We start from the raw sequence: 19,363 nt of genomic DNA, 5'->3' as shown, positions 1-19,363 counted from the left end.
TCCCACTGCTGGGCAAAGGCCTCCCCTTGATTTTTCCACTCCTCTCGACTTTGCGCGATCTCGGTCTTACCTAAATAAACTTTTTTATTACATACATAAACAGCCTATATACGTCCCACTGCTGGGCACAGGCCTCCCCTCAATCAACCGAAGGGGGTATGGAGCATACTCCACCACGCTGCTCCACTGCGGGTTGGTGGAGGTGTTTTTACGGCTAATAGCCGGGACCAACGGCTTAACGTGCCCTCCGAAACACGGAATCATCTTACTTTTGCGGACAATCAGGTGATTCAAGCCTGAAAAGTCCTTACCAAACAAAGGACAGTCTCACAAAGTGATTTCGACATTGTCCCCATCGGGAATCGAACCCGGACCTCCAGATCGTGAGCCTAACGCTCTTACCACTAGACCACGGAGGCTGTTACTTTTCCACGGTGACTTTTTTATTATCATTTTTTTTTTACCTTCCCGTTGGGATGTTTCTCCCGGCACATGAGGCTGAAGATGGTCTTGGCGTAGTCGGCGGTCTGGCTCTCGGTGGGCGCGCCGGAGTACTCGCCGTAGTTGGCCAGCTCGGCCGCGCCGCCCAGCGAGCAGATGGTGTCCGTGTACACCACGGAGGCGCCGCCCCCCGCCACCATCGTCCAGATACGCCCGGACTTGTTCAGCACTGTCAGCTGTCCAAGAGAAAGGTCATATTAGTGTTACGTTCAAGAAAAAAATATACAAAAAAAAAAGGCCCTGACATGGCTCATGTAACGACTACATACTTACATCAGTAAGTTGTAACCGGGACCAACGGTTTAACGTGCCTTCCGAAGCACGGAGGAGCTCGAGATGAAAACTTTTTTTTTGTGGTCACCCATCCTATGACCGGCCTTTGCGAAAGTTGCTTAACTTTAACAATCGCAGACCGAGCGCGTATACCGCTGCGCCACCGAGCTCCTCATTGAGCATATAATAATAATAAAGATTTATTTTCAGACAATACAATCCATAGGTGTTAGTAATTACAATATTTCTCTATTGTTAGTCTCTCTCTCTTTATTTAAGAGCTACGCTCTTGTCGGTGGAGTAATCGCCATTACTCCATAGATAGGGCGTGTAGAACGGTGGTTGCCCCAATCGCCTTCCGTTCCGCAGTACACCGACCAATTTCTCAATCAATTCAATTCTTTATTCATAATAAACATTACACGTCAACAAATATTTCGATGAGTAGGTACACATTATATAGATTACTTTACAATATTTCAATATTACATCACAATAAAATCATAACAATATACAAACGAGGGTAGTTCAGGAGAGTTCCTCTTACCTAATTTTTAAGAAGAGAGTGAAAGAGCACTTTTTATCCATAGAGTATTCGTAGTCTAAGTATATTGTTATATATATAATTATATAATAGGTATGTATGTAGGTATAGTATATTTTATATGTGTATATATTTATAGACGCTTAGGCATATGTTTGTGCATATATATATATTTTTAATCGGTTTTATATGTAGATATTAATATAATGTATTTAATATATTGCACCTCTTTTTATTCTTCCGCAGTTACTCTCATACTACCTCTGGGTTGGCTGGAAGAGATCTCTCTTAGAGATAAGTCCACCCTTGTAAACATCCATTTCTTGTTTGTGATGTAACTAGTTGTTAAGTGCAATAAAGTATATTATCAAATTACATCGCTATATTGTCGTCATGAAGATCCTTGGGGGAGGCCTATGCCCAGCAGTGGGCGTCGTACGGCTGATGATGATGATGATGATTGTCGTCATCCTAATTTCTATATTATTGAGAAACTCTGTTAAGTCATAATAATCGGTGATGTTCTAGCTAGAGCCCTACCAGAATCCATTTCCCCGGCCTCCAACCAGTAATGATACCGCTGCTGCCCGGCATCAGGGGTATTGTTAGTAAACATACAAAATTTTAAGATCCAATAAAAAAAATAGCATGATGAAGTAAGGAACACTCATACCTTCAAACTGGCTCCGCTCTTAGCGTCTAGGTCTGCGATGTGCGCCTCCTCCGGATAAGCGTCCCTCCCGAAGGGCGGAGGGAATGGCACCGTGCCCCACTTGGCCGCACATATGAAGTCCGCCGTCTGGTCCAGCTTGGCCGCGAGGTCCAACAGGTAGATGCGCTCGTTGGTGACCACTATTGGGTTAATTTCCATGTACGTGAAGTAGAGGTCCACGTATACCCTGTACAGCGCCAGTATGAAGGTCGCCAGTATTCTGTAAGACAGAAAAACACATAAGACATGGCTGTATGGACAAAACCAGGTACTCATAAATAAATACATACATACATAAACTGCCTATATACGTCCCACTGATGGGCACAGGCCTCCCTTCAATCAACCGGAGGGGCTATGGAGCGTACTCCACCACGCTGCTCCACTGCGGGTTGGTCGAGGTGTTTTTACGGCTAATAGCCGGGACCAACGGCTTAACGTGCCCTCCGAAGCACGGCATCATCTTAACTTTTCGGACAATCAGGTGATTCAAGCCTGAAAAGTCCTTACCAAACAAAGGACAGTCTCACAAAGTGATTTCGACCATGTCCCCATCGGGAATCGAACCCGGACCTCCAGATCGTGAGCCTAACGCTCTAACCACTAGACCACAAAGGCTGTTACTTACAAATAATACTGTTAGAAATAAATAAATAAATAATCATTTATTTCGGAATCATAATCTTCCATAGTTTGTTAGTATTGACAATGAAAAATTGGGTGACCCAGAAGTTCACGTTCAAAATGAAAAATTGGATAGCGGGGCTCATTAGCTATTAGAAACACCCCCCATGTATGTTCAGCGATTATTTACGGTTAGGGAGATATACAACAGAAAGTTTCACTTGACATTAACTCAGAATCATGAGAAACAGGAAACTGTCCTCAGTATTTAATACTAACACCCTGTATACCAGCGTTCTCACCTCTTAGTGGAGGCAGATTTGACGTTCTTCAACAGGAGTCGCTCCACATCCTCGCCGGTGGGGAAAGTGTCCACGGGAACCTGGACACAGGAATCACCGAGGTTTAATGCCATACAAGTTATCATACACCCCTGCTTACCCCTTAGGGAATACACGCGTGATCCTCGCTATATGTACAGTCATGAGCAATATTATGTACCCACTTTAGAACCCTGTCTCACTATCATATTTGACATTTAATTAGGATTACGGTTTAAATTGTCAAAAAAGTTAATGTGACATGGTTGCAAAGTGTATACATATTAGTACTCGTGACCGTACACACGTCTATATTGTGTACAAGATATTTTTTGTATACGAAACACAAATAATAATGAAAAGGCCTTATTGCTAATAAGCAATTTCAATCAATCAATAGGATAGGATCAATAGGAAGAAATAGGACATTGCAGGCTGATCACCTGATTGTCCAAAAGTAAGATGATCCGTGCTTCGGAAGGCACATTAAGCCGTTCAGGTTACTACTTACTGATGCAAGTAAGCAGTCGTTACATGAGCCATGTCAGGGGCCTTTAGCGGCTCAATAGTAGGTCAATGACCCCACAACCCACACGAGAGAGGAACACGGAACAGTACAGTAACTGGGTTGTGTACTGTGTTCAAGATAAATGTAGAAATTCCGATTAGTCAGAGGCCTTTGGCTGCTCAATAGTGACCCTGACACCAGGGTTGATGAGGTATGTCATTGACCTCGACCAGCACGAGAGATAGCGTACGGTCACGAGCATTAATATGTATACACTTTGGTACCATGTCACAGTAACTTTTTCGGCAAATTGAACTGTAAGTCTCACTAAATGTCAAATATGTTAGTGCGACAGAGTCCTAAAGTGGGGACTGTACACATTTCTACGCAATAAAACATCTGTGAGAGTGTTTGGCTTTTTGCGAGAAGATTTATTACTGATTTACTGTTTTTTTTTTTCATTATTATTTTTATTTCTTGTGTGATAGTTTACCTTTTAATTTTGAAATTGTATATTTTATTTTTTAGTGTTTTGCATGTTCATAGTCTTATTTTCTTTTTGTTTCTTTTTTCATTCATTTTTTATTTTTGTTATATCAGTTTTTATATTGTTTTTTCTCGTCATACAGCATTGGGTTACACAGTAATGTTGTATGTACCTTTATAAATAAATAAATTTCTATTTCTATTACCTCAAGCCTGACAGCCAATGCGTCGACGTCACCGACATCCACACCGCCCTGGTGGTGGAACAATATGGTGTCCGAGCGACGGCCGGAGTGGATGCACAGGTACATCTCCTCATTCTGAAATCATTCATATCCGTGATTTAAACGCGGTAAGAACCCGTTATTATGTGTTTTAATTATAGATCTGGAATATTTCGAGACTGTTGAAAAATTTAAAATTACAGAGGCTGCAAGAGGTCGCGAGTGGAAATGTGTTATTCGAGCCCTGTCCCGGGCTCGAATAAAAGGATTAGAAGAGAGATGAAAAATTTTAAATTGAAACTTGAATATTTTATCGAGATTGATGAAAATTGGCCTCTAAAACTTCGATACTGTTGAAAATGGACTCCGAAAACTCCAAAATTCGTCCCTGACGTCGCAAAGTGACGTATCTCAATTTTTTGGCGGATCTGATTTGCACCTTATGTTATTGTCAATAAGACAATTTATTTTAGCAGAAAATTGCAGATACGTCTGTTTGCGACGTCAGGGACGAATTGTTGAAAATTTTAAAAATGCGTCCTCAATATTCCGAGATCGTTGAAAATTGCCCTCGAAAATTTCGAGACTGCTGAAAATTGGCGTCAAAAATTTCGAGACTGTTGAAAACGGTCGCCGAAAATTTCGAGATTGTTGAAAATGGCTCACCGGCTCGTGTTTGATGAAGGGCTCGACGATGAAGTGGCGCAGCTTCCCTCGCGCCGCGCCCACGGCCTGCTCGCGGCCCATGTGCTCGGCCAGCCAGCGCCGCGCCTCCGCCGCGGACTTGTTCACGCCAACGAGCCCGAGCTTGCCGCGCCGCTTGATGAGCTGGTCGGGCTTCACTACCAGTTGCTGAAACGGAGAAGAAGGGTTAATGTTAATGTGTGTGTGAATATGTGTGTTATAAGGTTAGGTTTTTATTAGGAAGTCACTGTGGTCTTGTCTGGTCTGTCTGTCGGTCTGGTCTGGACTTTTGGTACCAATAATGAAGAACCTATAATGTGAACACTGTCATCTGTATTTATATTACCCATGTTTAAGCAAATAAATTATCTTTATCTTTAATAAGTTCTTATGGATATGGAGGAGCGTGACCTTCTGACACAGTTGTTTCACACTTACTAGGAGGTCACAACTGCAAATATTATTATGTACCATCTCTAAGGAACGCTAAGGAATGAGAGGGATAGCGTGCGGACTGCGTGTCGCTCGCACTAGGCGTCATACAGTACCAAAGAGATTTTATGGCCTGCCCGAGGTGTGACATAATAAAAAAAAAAACGCAGACACCCATTTCCTATTCCCACAACCTCCTGTTTGAAGGGAAAACCAAATCAAACTATTGCTTACGCAACATTTCAAATTATACTCACTTTCCGTGTCAATTATGTACTGTGATATTTTCCTTAATAGATGATCAAAACGCGTCACCTAATCGGTAATCAACTTACTGTCCAATTAAGAAACCGGAAACACATTCTGGGGTTTGTCGAGACCTATCTTATAAGTGCAAGAAAGGGACAGAGCTAGTTACTCCTGACAAATTAACATTAACTTGGAGGTTACGAGAATCGACACCAACTAAAACACATAATAACGGGTTCTTACCGCGTTTAAAACAGTTATATGAGACTCCCGATATTTCGACACTGTTGCAAGTGCCATGATCACGGGATGACTGATGAGATTGGAGTTGAGTAGGTAGATCCATAATTTTCTACGGGCAGACATATCTGTCTACCCTCTTTCTTTGCCGCTTGTCGACAAAAATTACTCATTATAACAAGTTATTATGGTATTTCCTTACTCTTACTATGACGTAGCAGGACCTAAATCATTTTCAAATTTATACTTAAATCATAATGATTATCACGAGGTCAGCACTGAAAGAAAACATCGTGAGGAAGCCCACATTCAAGAGAAATGCGTTGCCGAGTTATGTGACCTAACCTGTATTAGGCTGGCTATCCCTTCGGGGGTTTGAAGGTCAGACAGGCAGTCGCTTCTGTAAAAAAACCTCTGGAATATTCAATCGCTGCCCTCAAACGCTAACAAGGCCGTTAAGGGACTTAGAATAAGGATTAATACTATGTATAGAACGGCAACTCTCCGCTCCCCACCAGCGGCTGAGCTAGGTTTACCTCACCCCCTCGGTCTTACTTTAATCTTCAATCGAATGGCGTCAGACGTCACACACACAGATGCCGTGTACGATAATGTCAATGTGTAGTGTCTGTATAAAACGAGGTATTTTGTACGAAGTGTCCAGGGTGTGAGGGCAAGTATGTTACCTCCTTGGTCAGCCACGGGTTCTTGCCCAGTTCGTCCTCCCATATGGTGTCCTGCTCGAAGCTGGCGAACCGGCAGGTCGCCATCGCCGTGCCGCTGGCTATGTGCCTGGAACACAGGATAATTGCACCATTGTATAATAGGGTATTTATTAGACTGCGTCAAAGATACTCATTCCATTCATCTATTTCCTCTTCATCTTCATAATCTATCTACTCCTTTTCTTCCATAGTATATGTAGTAGTTTAAGTAGTGATATTTATTTATTATAACAATTATACTTATGTGTATTATTATTATGTAGTTTATGTAGTCGAAAGTGTATTTATTTTTATATGTACAAGTATTCCCATGCTGCACTATCCCGCTATATTACATAATATTCAATATTTCCTATACTTAAAGGTTGCCTGGAAGAGATTGCTACTTAGCAATAAGGCCGCCTATTGTACTAATTCTATTTCTCTTTTGTTTTGTATTGTTTTTTTCCTGTTTGTGCAATACAGTATTTGTTATGTTATGTTATACATTATAAAATACTAATTAAGAAATAAAAAAAAACCCCGGGTTCGAATCCCGGCGGGGACACATCACAAAAATCACTTTGTGATCCCTAGTTTGGTTAGGACATGACAGGCTGATCACCTGATTGTCCAAGAAGTAAGACGATCCGTGCTTCGGAAGGCACGTTAAGCCGTTGGTCCCGGTTACTACTTACTGATGTAAGTAAGTAGTCGTTACAATGGTCATGTCAGGGGCCTTTGGCGGCTCAATAATAACCCTGGCAGCAAGGTTAATGAGGTTGGTAATTCACCTCACAACCCACACGATAGAAGAATAAAAAAAACTGTCGGCATGTCATGGGAGTGAGCTATAGAGGCTGCAAAATGAAAATCTACATCCCAACAGGGTAAAAAAGTATTAGAAGAAGAATTTAGAAATAGAAACCAGTCTAAGATGATCAAATATCAATCTCATTTTACTTTTCGACTAATTTCCGAATGTAATTTATGAATGAAGTAACAATGAGTACGACGTTTGACCGCTTTCATTGATGACGTCTAAGGACAGTATTTCCATAAAAGTTCCGAAGAAAACTTCCGTTTTTATGTTTCGTAAAAAGTATCTCTTGAAACTTGGAGTTTGAAGAGCCGCGATTGCAGTAAGATCGATGCTTTCGCAAAACCCGGTCTTAATGAGCACCTACGTCTTAAAAGGAACTCCCATGCAAAGTTAAGCCTGCAGGTATGCTCAATCCTATGACAAGCCGCCATTGCTAGCCCTTTGATGACGTAAGTGTTACCATTAAATAGGTATCTCCAACATTCCAAGGACGCGAGTTTTATTATTGAAAACTAACTTAATTACTGACTTCCGAAGCACGGATCATCTTACTTTTGGACAATCAGGTGATCAACCTGCAATGTCCTAACCAAACTAAGGATCACAAATATTTTGGGATATATCGCCACCGGGATCCGAAATCGGGACCTCCGAATCGTGAGCCCTACGCTCAATCACAGTAAAATTAACATACCTAGATAATGTTAGATAGATAATAATCGATTAGCCTAATATCGACAAATACATCACTATCAAAAACGTTTGAAACCATACTGAGAATTATGATATAATATTATGAGGACAGAAGAGGCAAGATGACAAGCCGCCATTGCTGGCCCTTGATGACGTAAGTGTTACCATTCAATTGGTATCTCCAACATTCCAAGGACGTAAATTTTATTATTGAAAAAGTTAATTACTGATTGATGTATTTAATTACTAATATTTGTCACGTAACCCGGGTCCGGGTTCGATTCCCAATGGGGACATTGTCGAAATCACTTTGTGAGACTGTCCTTTGTTTGGTAAGGACATTTCAGGCTTTAATCACCTGATTGTCCGAAAAAGTAAGATGATTCCGTGCTTCGGAAGGCACGTTAAGCCGTTGGTCCCGGCTATTAGCCGTAAAAACACCACCAACCCGCAGTGGAGCAGCGTGGTGGAGTATGCTCCATACCCCCTCCGGTTGATTGAGGGGAGGCCTGTGCCCAGCAGTGGGACGTATATAGGCAGTTTATGTTATGTATTTGTCACGTATACAAAAATAATTAAAACTGTACGTAAATATTTTATTAAAAGTAGAAAATTTCCTTGCACAGTAAATTAAAAACATTGGACGTGGGTAATTTATTTTTTACGAAATGGCAACGCAGGGTCGGATGACGTCAGCTGGGCTAACCTTGAAAATGCTAGCTGTCAGTTTTGAGCATACCTGGTCCTTTTATACCATGGTCTGATACATCCCTCATAGTTTTCGTTACGATGCCACTAACACCTCGTATAGAAAAATAAATGGTATTTACCTGTTAATCAGGTCTTTGCCAGTGGCTTCGTATATGGCCTTAGACGACATCTTGTCCGTCTGTTTGTCGCGTGATTATCAGTATTAGTGGTGCTGGGCTCGCGTCATACGGCTGATGGGGTTTCTGCAACAAACATACAAAAAATACCATTAAAAAAAAAATACATACAATTTCCACAGGTCACGCTCCGGTCGGTCGTGCTTCGGAGGGCGCGTTAAGCCGTTGGTCCCGGCTATTAGCCGTAAAAACACATCCACCAACCCGCATTGGAGCAGCGTGGTGGAGTAAGCTCCATACCCTCTCCGGTTGATTGAGGGGAGGCCTGTGCCCAGCAGTGGGACGTATATACGCTGTTTATGTTATGTATGTTATGTTCCACAGGTCACTCACTTTCACTTTTATTTATTGATTATATAGAGGTTTCCAACACCTTAGTGAGGTGGATTACCAGCTTCATCAACCCTGGTGTCAGGGTTATTATTGAGCCGCCATAGGCCCCTGACATGACTCATGTAACGACAACGTACTTACATCAGTAAGTAGTAACCGGGACCAACGGCTTAACGTGCCTTCCGAAGCATGGATCGTCTTACTTTCGGACAATCATGTGATCAGTCTGTAATTTCCTGACCAAACTAGGGACCACAAAGTAATTTTTGTGATATGTCCCCACCGGGAATCGAACCCAGGACCTCCGGATCGTGAGTCCAACGCTTAACCACTGGACCACGGAGGCCGTTGTTGATTTCGGTTTTAAACGGTTTTTTTCGTTTTAAACGGATTGGTTTAAATGATTTTAAACCGGGTTTAAATCTATAGTTATGACACTAGCTTACGCACTTTGACAGATCTAAAACTTACCGCGCAATGAAACTTGTAAAATATTGAAATACTCGTATAATCAATCACTTTACAGAACTATTGATCGATCTAATAGTAATTTGATAATTATTATCGTAGATAAACAGTGTCCAAGGTCTAGTGGTTAGAACGTTGGGCTCACGATCTGAAGGTCCGGGTTCGATTCGCGATGACATAAGTCAAAATGACTTTGTGAGACTTGGCCGAAAAAGTAAGATGATTCCGTGCTTCGGAGGGCTTGTTAAGCTGTTGGTCCCGGCTATTAGCCGTAAAAACACATCCACTAACCCGCAGTGGAGCAGCGTGGTGGAGTATGCTCCATACCCCTCCGGTTGATCAAGGGGAGGGGTATACCCAGTAATAGGAGGTAATATAAGTTGTTTATGTGTAGGTAATTTGAGTTTTTACTTCAAGTGTAACCACAAACTGTTTTTTTTTATTTGTTCACCTACCTGTCTAAATCGGATACGACACGGGTTTCCCTATTAGTTTATACACACAAGAAGTATTTATAACTTACTAAATCACACAAGACACTTATTAATGATATTATATTATCACAGGCACAATAAAAACAATTATTTTTATCACACATTCAAGGCCACTAATAAAAAATAAAACAAAATACTGGTTAGAATTACGAGGGATATAAAAAGAAAAAGCTACCTATTTGAAATAGGAACGCGAACAGCTGAGTTGAAATTGGTGCGCGCTGATTGGCCGCCGGCGATGGTGTGGCATCGCGCGATTCCGGTCATTCTGCCGCGCAAACTAAACTGACAGGTCTGGGTACGACATAAAGGTGTTGCCACCTTACCGGAAATTAGGCTAAATTTGCTCTTTTTTGTACTGTTAAATAAACACTTGATATTATTAATTGTACCTTGTTTGAGTAATAAAGAATTTTATTATTATTATTATGTGATAGCACAATTTTGTTTGCTTATCTTATGTCGTAGAAAACAATTGAGAGATTGTGATTTTTAGTTTTTTTTTTTTTATATAGGTGACAATCTTACACAAACACCACATGACGACTGTTTGCGATTGTATAAAACAGTTCCATAGCCCTTATTAGAATAGAATAGAAATAGTTTATTATAAAAGGGCGCCACACACAAAAAAAAAAGACAATAATTATCAAATTTCCACTAAACAATTACAAAAAAAGCAAGACGGATGTTTGTCGAAATGATCATAAGGTGGTGGTGGACGTCCTGAGATAAAAGGGCCTCACTCAGCACAAATCGCGGCGTGAACCACGACGCTAATGTTATGTGGACCCTGTTGTGTGAAGCACGAACATCGTATTCCATAAATATGTTTTAATGGTGTATATAAATTATAGGTACCCAACAAATCAAAATTCACATACGAATACATACCCCACACCCTACCAAAAGATTACAAATCAAAGACACTGGAATTTGAATAAGAAAACGAAAAGTTTAATCTTCTTATAATAGAATAGTTGTGCTCACGATCCGGAGGTCCCGGGTTCGAATCCCGGTGGGGACAAATCACAAAAATCACTTTGTGATCCCTAGTTTGGTTAGGACATTACAGGGCTGATCACCTGATTGTCCAAAAATTAAGATGATCCGTGCTTCGGAAGGCACGTTAAGCCGTTGGTCCCGGTTATTACTTAGTGATGTAAGTTAGTAGTCGTTACATGAGTCATGTCAGGGGCCTATGGCGGCTCAGTAATAACCCTGACACCAGGGTTGATGGGGTTGGTAATCCACCTAACCATCCACACGACAGAAGAATAATAGAATATGTTTCTTTTTTTGGTTTTTTTTTTTACATACTCATACACTTGTGACTTTGCCCACCCCTCTAGGTATTACGCGCGTAATTTTTGTATTAATGTTTATCTAGATTTATTTTTTATACTATGGCATCACCATTTGTCAATAAATAGACAAGAACGTGGCAGAACGCGTCATAATCACAGAAGGTTAAAATAAAAACATATGTTTTTACGAGCATGTTCAAAGGTTTCCCGCAAAAAGTAGGGTTTTTACTTAAATATTCTCATATAATTTCGAAGGTTTAATTGGCAGATGTTAACGAGAAGATTCTCGGTAAACACGCGTCCTACTTAGATAATGGTGCTAATTCCTGCAGACGCCATCTCATCACAGTATAGAATTGAAAATAATTAAAAAAAAAAAAAACTAAAAGAAATCCACTTGATATTAACTCAGAATCATGGTCTGAATCATCCCTCTCAGTATTCGTTACGATGTCACTAACACCCTGTATGTGACAAGTCATCATCATCATCATCATCACCAGCCCATTAACGTCCCCACTGCTGGGGCACGGGCCTTCCCTATGGATGGATAGGGAGATCGGGCCTTAAACCATCACGCGGGCCCTGTGCGGATTGATGGTTATTCACGACTGCCAATGCAGCCGGGACCAACGGCTTAACGTGCCATCCAAAGCACGGAGGAGCTCGAGATGAAAACTTTTTTTTTTGTGGTCACCCATCCTATGACCGGCCTTTGCGAAAGTTGCTTAACTTCAACAATCGCAGACCGAGCGCGTTTACCGCTGCGCCACCGAGCTCCTCATGTGACAAGTAATAGTAATTAAATGCATTAGTAAGTAATTCACTTAATTTTCAATAATAAAATTTACGTCCTTGGAATGTTGGAGATACCAATGTAATGGTAACACAGTGGTAACACTTACGTCATCAAAGGGCTAGCAATGGCGGCTTGTCATAGGACTGAGCATACCAACCGAGTCTGCATGACAACCGTACCGCGCGAATTATATCCAGGCCTTCGACCAATAGCCGTTTGACGTCCATCTACGTAGGTAGCATTCGTATCGTTTATTGGTCCAAGCGCTCGATATAATTCGGGCCGCGCGCGGTACGGTTGTCATGTAGATCCGGCTGGTTTTATTATATACTCTGTAGCATCTCGAGTCAAGATCATGGTCGCGGGAAGTAGGTCAGCGGTCGCAGACCGTACACATCGTAACTGGACTGTGCTTGTTTGAGTAACATACCTACACACTAATTAAAACACATAATAACGGGTTCTTACCGCGTTTAAATGGGGATATGAGACTCCTTACAACAGGGATACGAGACTTGCAACAGTGTCGAAATATCGGGAGTCTCATATCCCCATTTAAACGCGGTAAGAACCCGTTATTATGTGTTTTAATTATGATAATAACCGCGTAAACTTAAAACAATGTATACCTACACACTACCTACGATCTGCGATTGTTGAAGTAAAGCAACTTTCGCAAAGGCCGGTCATAGGATGGGTGACCACAAAAAAAAGATTTCATCTCGAGCTCCTCCGTGCTTCGGAAGGCACGTTAAGCACTTGGTCCCGGCTGCATTGGCAGTCGTTAATAACCATAAATCCGCACTGGGCCCGCGTGATGGTTTAAGGCCCGATCTCCCTATCCATCCATAGGGAAGGCCCGTGCCCCAGCAGTGGGGACGTTAATGGGCTGATGATGATGATGATGACCTACACACTGGCCCCGATTCCTGCAGACACCTAATTTTATATTAAGCTTCATTTTTTTATCCGCCGAAAAGGAACGGATGATTGTCAACAAGATAATTATAAAACGAATAAATAACCCGCGCGGATAAAATAGGCGTCTCGCTGGTATGCAATCCGTTTGACATGCTGTCTACTTAACTCGGGTTATTGGCCGATGTCAAATTTTTAGACGGTTGTTTTAGGTTACGTTACGTTTAGGTCGTCTAAGAGGAAGAATATTGGAAAGAATTAATCGACCCTAGTGGGCCGATAGCGAAAGGGCTGATTGAGGGTAATCGTCGACCACGCACGCGGAGTCGATATCCGGGTCCTGAAGTGTTTGGTGTCGCGAGCTGATTGGCTGCCTCTACGGCTAGACTTATGTATACCGTAAACTATTGACTATAGCGAAATAAAGCATTAACCCACTTACCTAGATAGTTGTATCTCATTATTCGCGAGTTAAGTAACCTGTTAGTCCGAATCAAAAATATCAAATCAAATTCAAAAGTATCTTCTATTCAGTAGGTAACATAGTTACACTTTGAATCGTCAATTTTTAGGGTCCCCAACTTCAAAACCTGATAGCAGCAGTAACTGTCAGTACTATTCAGAGGCGGAGGACAGGAGTCCTAGTACGGCTTTGAAATAGACTACTCTGGACGCCATCCACTGGCGTTAGACAGAATACTGCGGGACGGAAGGCAAGAGGGAAACCACTGCCCTATTTTTCCCTAGAAAAATAGCATGGAAAATGCTGCACCGGACAAGAGCGTGGCTCTTAAACCTCAAAAGGAAATACGGAACCCTTATGTGTTCATTATGTTGTCAGTCCGTCTGTCTGTCTGTTTTTTCTCGGGAACAAACAGTTCCCGTGGAGGTATCAAGTTGAATTTTACATCCAAATACATTGTTTTAAGTTTACGCGGTTATTATCACAATTAAAACACATAATAACGGGTTCTTACCGCGTTTAAATCAGGGATATGAGACTCCAGATATTTCGCACTGTTGCAAGTGCCACGATCACGGGATGACTGATGAGATTGGAGTGGAGTAGGTAGATCCATAATTTTCTACGGTCAGACATATCTGTCTACCCTCTCCCCGTCCGTGTCTGTCCCGTGATCATGGCCCTTGCAACAGTGTCGAAATATCGGGAGTCTCATATCCCTGATTTAAACGCGGTGAGAACCCGTTATTATGTGTTTTAATTACATCTAAATACGTTTTAAAACTAAATTCGACTACGGTAAAATCGCGCTCTTAAAAAAAATTAGGCAAAGAAATACTTTCTCCGAAATTCTTCCGAACAATGATGCTTAGGAGATAGCTGTGGTAATCAGATAGGCGTGTGTTTGACCGCTATGTATGCTTAACGACTATTTACATGTGCCAAATCACTGTGGGCCTATGGTTCACCGGCTTGCTTCTCAAACGGGGAGCGCCAGTTCGAACCCCGGTATCGAACTTGCACCAATGAGATTCTCTTATTATCGTGTCGATGGCAAACTAAATAGTATCGGCCCAAAACTTGGCAACAAGTATGGCGCTATCTGCAGCGCACATCAGATCCTTTCTCACCGAAACAGACTTTATGCGCTTTGCGCGAGGGAAGCGCATACGAAACTTGCCCACCGAAGTAGCAAGCCCCTCATCCAGGTTTAGCCCGTGCGCCGACACAGTTTGCCAGGGTGTGGCCGCTGCCTGCACGCATCACAGCTACTTGCTTGTTGCTTGAAAGGCAGCCCAATGCAGATATGCAAAAGGGCTTGGCTGACTTGGCGACTCAGCAAGGCAAGGTGGATGGCCTAGGGCGACGGTAGAGGGCAAATAGTTATCGTCAGCCAGACACATCATCTGACCTCTCCTTCAGTCGTATCGGTTTTCCGTTCCACTGAAGCAAGGAGGGGTAAGACGAGTGTGTGCGCCTGCGTTTTGCGCGAACGTCTGCGCACCTTAACCCTGACCTGACCGCTTCTGACCGATCACGCAGGACACGATATAAGATGTTCCATCGTTTGGGGAACAGTGCCGCACTTGCACTTTAAGTCCGAGCCATCCGAGAAACCCCACCTGAACAAATTGTCCTTACTTACTTACGTTATTACAGTACAATTTTCACTAACACTATTGGCTCGACCATTATAGACGGCGATACGGCTCACCACTTATCACGTTGGTCTAAGAAAGCTTCATCTTGCGATGGATGTATTTCTGACTACCCCAATTGGGGTATAGTTGTGAGTTTATGCCAAAAGAAGACAACCCAATCCCGCAGCTTCTCACAACCTCGGCACAGGGCCCAAGACGTTCTAAAAAAATATTACATTATATTCATCACCAGCCCATTAACGTCCCCACTGCTGGGGCACGGGCCTTCACTATGGATGGATAGGGAGATCGGGCCTTAAACCACCACGCGGGCCCAGTGCGGATTGGTGGTTATTAACGACTGCTAATGCAGCCGGGACCAACGGCTTAACGTGCCTTCCGAAGCACGGAGGAGCTCGAGATGAAAGCTTTTTTTTGTGGTCACCCACCCTATGACCGGCCTTTGCGAAAGTTGCTTAAGTTCAGCAATCGCAGACCGAGCGCGTTTACCGCTGCGCCACCGAGCTCCTCCACATTTTATATTATACAGTCGATAATCGGGCAACACTAACACATTCAGTTGCGCAATTCGCCAACGTAATATCTCAATCGAAGATGTGAACGGATACGGATCTTTTGAATACCAAATTATACTTCCCGATCATTCAACGGATTGACGTCTACGCTAAGTTATATCATATTTATCTTGATAATTTACATAATTTATAACAATTGATTCAGTTTCGGATTTAGGTTAGTAGGTACAAGATAAAAGGAGAGTTATTAGGTTTTGCGCTGCCTGTAAGCAGCTATAGCATGTCCGTACCACCAGTCATCACCAGCCCATTAACGTCCCCACTGCTGGGGCACGGGCCTTCCCTATGGATGGATAGGGAGATCGGGCCTTAAACCACTACGCGGGCCCAGTGCGGATTGGTGGTTATTAACGACTGTTAATGCAGCCGGGACCAACGGCTTAACGTGCCTTCCGAAACACGGCGGAGCTCGAGATGAAAACTTTTTTTTTGTGGTCACCCATCCTATGACCGGCCTTTGCGAAAGTTGCTTAACTTCAACAATCGCAGACCGAGCGCGTTTACCGCTGCGCCACTAAGCTCCTCAGCTGAAGCTGATGTAAAATTGAAAAATAGCAGGACCACGTTGGAGCTATCGTACGCTATTTGTTAAGCCACGTCGCTCGGCCGACCTCTCACCTCGTTTGACGTCCCGCGCAAGTGGAATACATTATACTGAATTATCACTCAATGTATCCATACTAAAAAAAAATTAGCCGTTTCACTGGTGGTACGAGCTCCGAGCTCGGTAAACGCGCTCGGTCTGCGATTGTTGAAGTTAAGCAACTTTCGCAAAGGCCGGTCATAGGATGGGTGACCACAAAAAAAAAAGTTTTCATCTCGAGCTCCGCCGTGTTTCGGAAGGCACGTTAAGCCGTTGGTCCCGGCTGCATTAACAGTCGTTAATAACCATCAATCCGCACTGGGCCCGCGTGATGGTTTAAGGCCGGATCTCCCTATCCATCCATAGGGAAGGCCCGTGCTCCAGCAGTGGGGACGGTAATGGGCTGATGATGATGATAATCGAATATATCGATAATCGATACTCAGTCGATTATCAAGACTACCCTAAAGTAAACGGTTCCAAAGTGTACAATGCAATCGATCTAGTGTAATTAAAACTTGTTTTTTTTTTTTTCAATCACAGCCTATTGCGAACTGTTAGTGAATGTCCGATACGCCATCTGACCTCACTGAATGAGAACAACTCACAATCTATATTGTCCCTTCTAATTTATACTTTGTTACGTCTACATGGTTACTGACTTTAATTCTTCTATAGTGTGGGTTGTGAGGTAACCAACCTCATCAACCCTGATGTCAGAGGTATTAGCCGCTAAAGACCCCTGACATGGCTCATGTAACGACTACACACTTACATCAATAAGTAGTAACCGGGACCAACAGCTTAACGTAGGGTACTTAGATCTTCTTCTATCGTGGGGGTTGTGAGGTGGAATACCAACTCCATCAAACCTGGTGTCAGGGTTATTAACCGCCAAAGGCCCCTGACATGGCTCATGTAACGACTACACACTTAAGCACGATAAATTCCACCTGATATCAATCACTCCACTGCCCTATTTTTCCCTAAAAAGTAGCATGGAAAATGCCCTCCGGCGCCAGGGGTCTACTTCTCAAACAGTCTATTTCTCATTTTGACTACTTTTCGTGGAGACAACTTCGCAAATCGCCTACTTATCAAACAGTCTATTTCGCATTCCGCCTACTCTCAAAGAGACCACTTCGCAAACTACCTACTTGTCAAAGAACGAACAAAGTACTGATAAATAGAAAATTATTCATTACGTTTTGTATTATATTATTTTTATTAACCAAACAAACTTAAAATGAAATTAAACTTAAATTGTTGTAATAACAAAGAAAAACTTAAAAACACTAATTAAATTTTAATCGCATATAAACAGTTTTTTGTAAATATTCTATAATTGTTATTTCGTTAGCTTCTAATTGGCACACGTGTTTTTCTAATTTTTGATCAAATTGTATATCACAGTTCTTGCGGTTTTTTTTCAAAGGGTGGAACAAACATCTTTGAATTTGAAAATCGAAATGTTTTCCCTCTTTGCGCAGTTTATGAACAAATGAGAAGAAAGTTGGCTTTTTAGGTATCCTGGCATTGAGACGCCTATGCCAACCTTCTAGAACATTTGTTGTACGATGCAATTGGTGTGCACAACTCAGGATCTCCGCAGAAACTTTTCTCAGCCACTGGGATTCAAAGTAAATTTTGAACTCCATAATCGGATTATGTTATTAACTGTCCGAAGATGACATTAAAGAAAAAAGTAGGCAGTTAGCGAAGTAGTCAAACAGAGAAGTGGGTAATGATGCGAAATAGACAGTTTGAGAAGTAGACCCCTGGCGCCGGAGGGGGAAAATGCTGCACCGACAAGAGCGTGGCTCTTAAATTGATGATGATGTCAACTCAGAATCATGGTCTCAATCGACCCTCAGTTTTCGTTACGATGTCACTAACACCCTGTAAGTATATCAAATTCAGGATGGTCATACTTGCTCGGCCGATGAAAGAGTTTTGGCGATAATTTGTAGCGGAGAATGGAACATGTAATGGTGTAAAATGTCTTCGTTGCCTCTGAGGAACATTCAATAGAATATTACCCAGAAATTGCGGAGAAACGTAGATAAAAAATGGATTGACCTTCAACGTTTATCTATGATAATTACGTTGAATAAATAATTCTAATTTCTGACTAATTCTATTATTATTTAACATACATACATATATAAACTCACGCCCGTAATCCCTAACGGGGTGGGCAGAGCCACAAGTAATCAAAGACAACTTGCAGCCACTGTTGATACGATGTCGTAAGCTGGATATGATGAACCTTATGGTGATAAGGGATCAGCCTATCGCCCATAACATTAGTCCATCATGTTAGAGGACACAATCCCTCTGTCGGTTTTTACGACAGGCCCGGGAAGACAAGCAGCTGAACGTGTTCTATGTTTTTTATTTGCTCCCAGAACAGCATAGAAGCATTATTATTTAAAGACGTAAAAAACATAACATAAACAGCTTATGCACGTCCCACTGCTGGGCACTGGCCTCCCCTCAATCAACTAGAGGGGGTATGGAGCATACTCGACCACGCTGCTCCACTGCGGGTTGGTAAAACGTACTAGTTGTAGACACTTGTCATCTATCCTACGACCTCCATGGTCCAGTGGTTGAGCGTCGGGCTCACGATCCGGAGGCCCCAGGTTCGAATCCCGGTGGGGACATATCACAAAAATCGTGTGCGTCAAGCTAGCGGCCTCAAAAAAAAAATGGGCACGAAAAAATAATTTGACCATACCAAAAAATAGTACTCTTATTGAAAAAAATAGTACCTGTTGTAAAAAAATTAGTACCATCACGGTTCTGGATTTATAGCCATGTTTTATTGCACTTGCTAGCTTGACGGTGAGCGAAAT

General features: G+C 42.3%; 1 protein-coding gene across 3 annotated transcripts in view; it reads right to left on the bottom strand.

Moving 5' to 3' along the window:
* Nucleotides 1-19,363, bottom strand: part of LOC126378821 (ATP-citrate synthase) — a 55,130-nt gene that overhangs the window by 21,344 nt on the left and 14,423 nt on the right. For 2 of the 3 annotated variants that reach the window (XM_050027242.1, XM_050027241.1), the window contains exons 2-8: nt 8,848-8,970; nt 6,484-6,589; nt 4,859-5,044; nt 4,175-4,288; nt 2,957-3,036; nt 1,992-2,250; nt 465-677 (exon numbers count right to left, since the gene is read on the bottom strand). In XM_050027242.1, coding sequence (XP_049883199.1) covers nt 465-677; nt 1,992-2,250; nt 2,957-3,036; nt 4,175-4,288; nt 4,859-5,044; nt 6,484-6,589; nt 8,848-8,897 — 1,008 coding nt within the window. In that variant the 5' untranslated portion in view covers nt 8,898-8,970. Of the gene's footprint in view, nt 1-464; nt 678-1,991; nt 2,251-2,956; nt 3,037-4,174; nt 4,289-4,858; nt 5,045-6,483; nt 6,590-8,847; nt 8,971-10,374; nt 10,395-19,363 lie in introns of those variants that run through there. The other variant, XM_050027243.1, reaches the window with a different exon arrangement.

The sequence above is a fragment of the Pectinophora gossypiella genome, chromosome 27 (genome assembly GCF_024362695.1).
Source record: "Pectinophora gossypiella chromosome 27, ilPecGoss1.1, whole genome shotgun sequence".
Lineage (NCBI taxonomy): Eukaryota > Metazoa > Arthropoda > Insecta > Lepidoptera > Gelechiidae > Pectinophora > Pectinophora gossypiella.
Note: the sequence above shows the minus strand (reverse complement) of the source record. Positions and strands in the feature narration are given on the sequence as shown.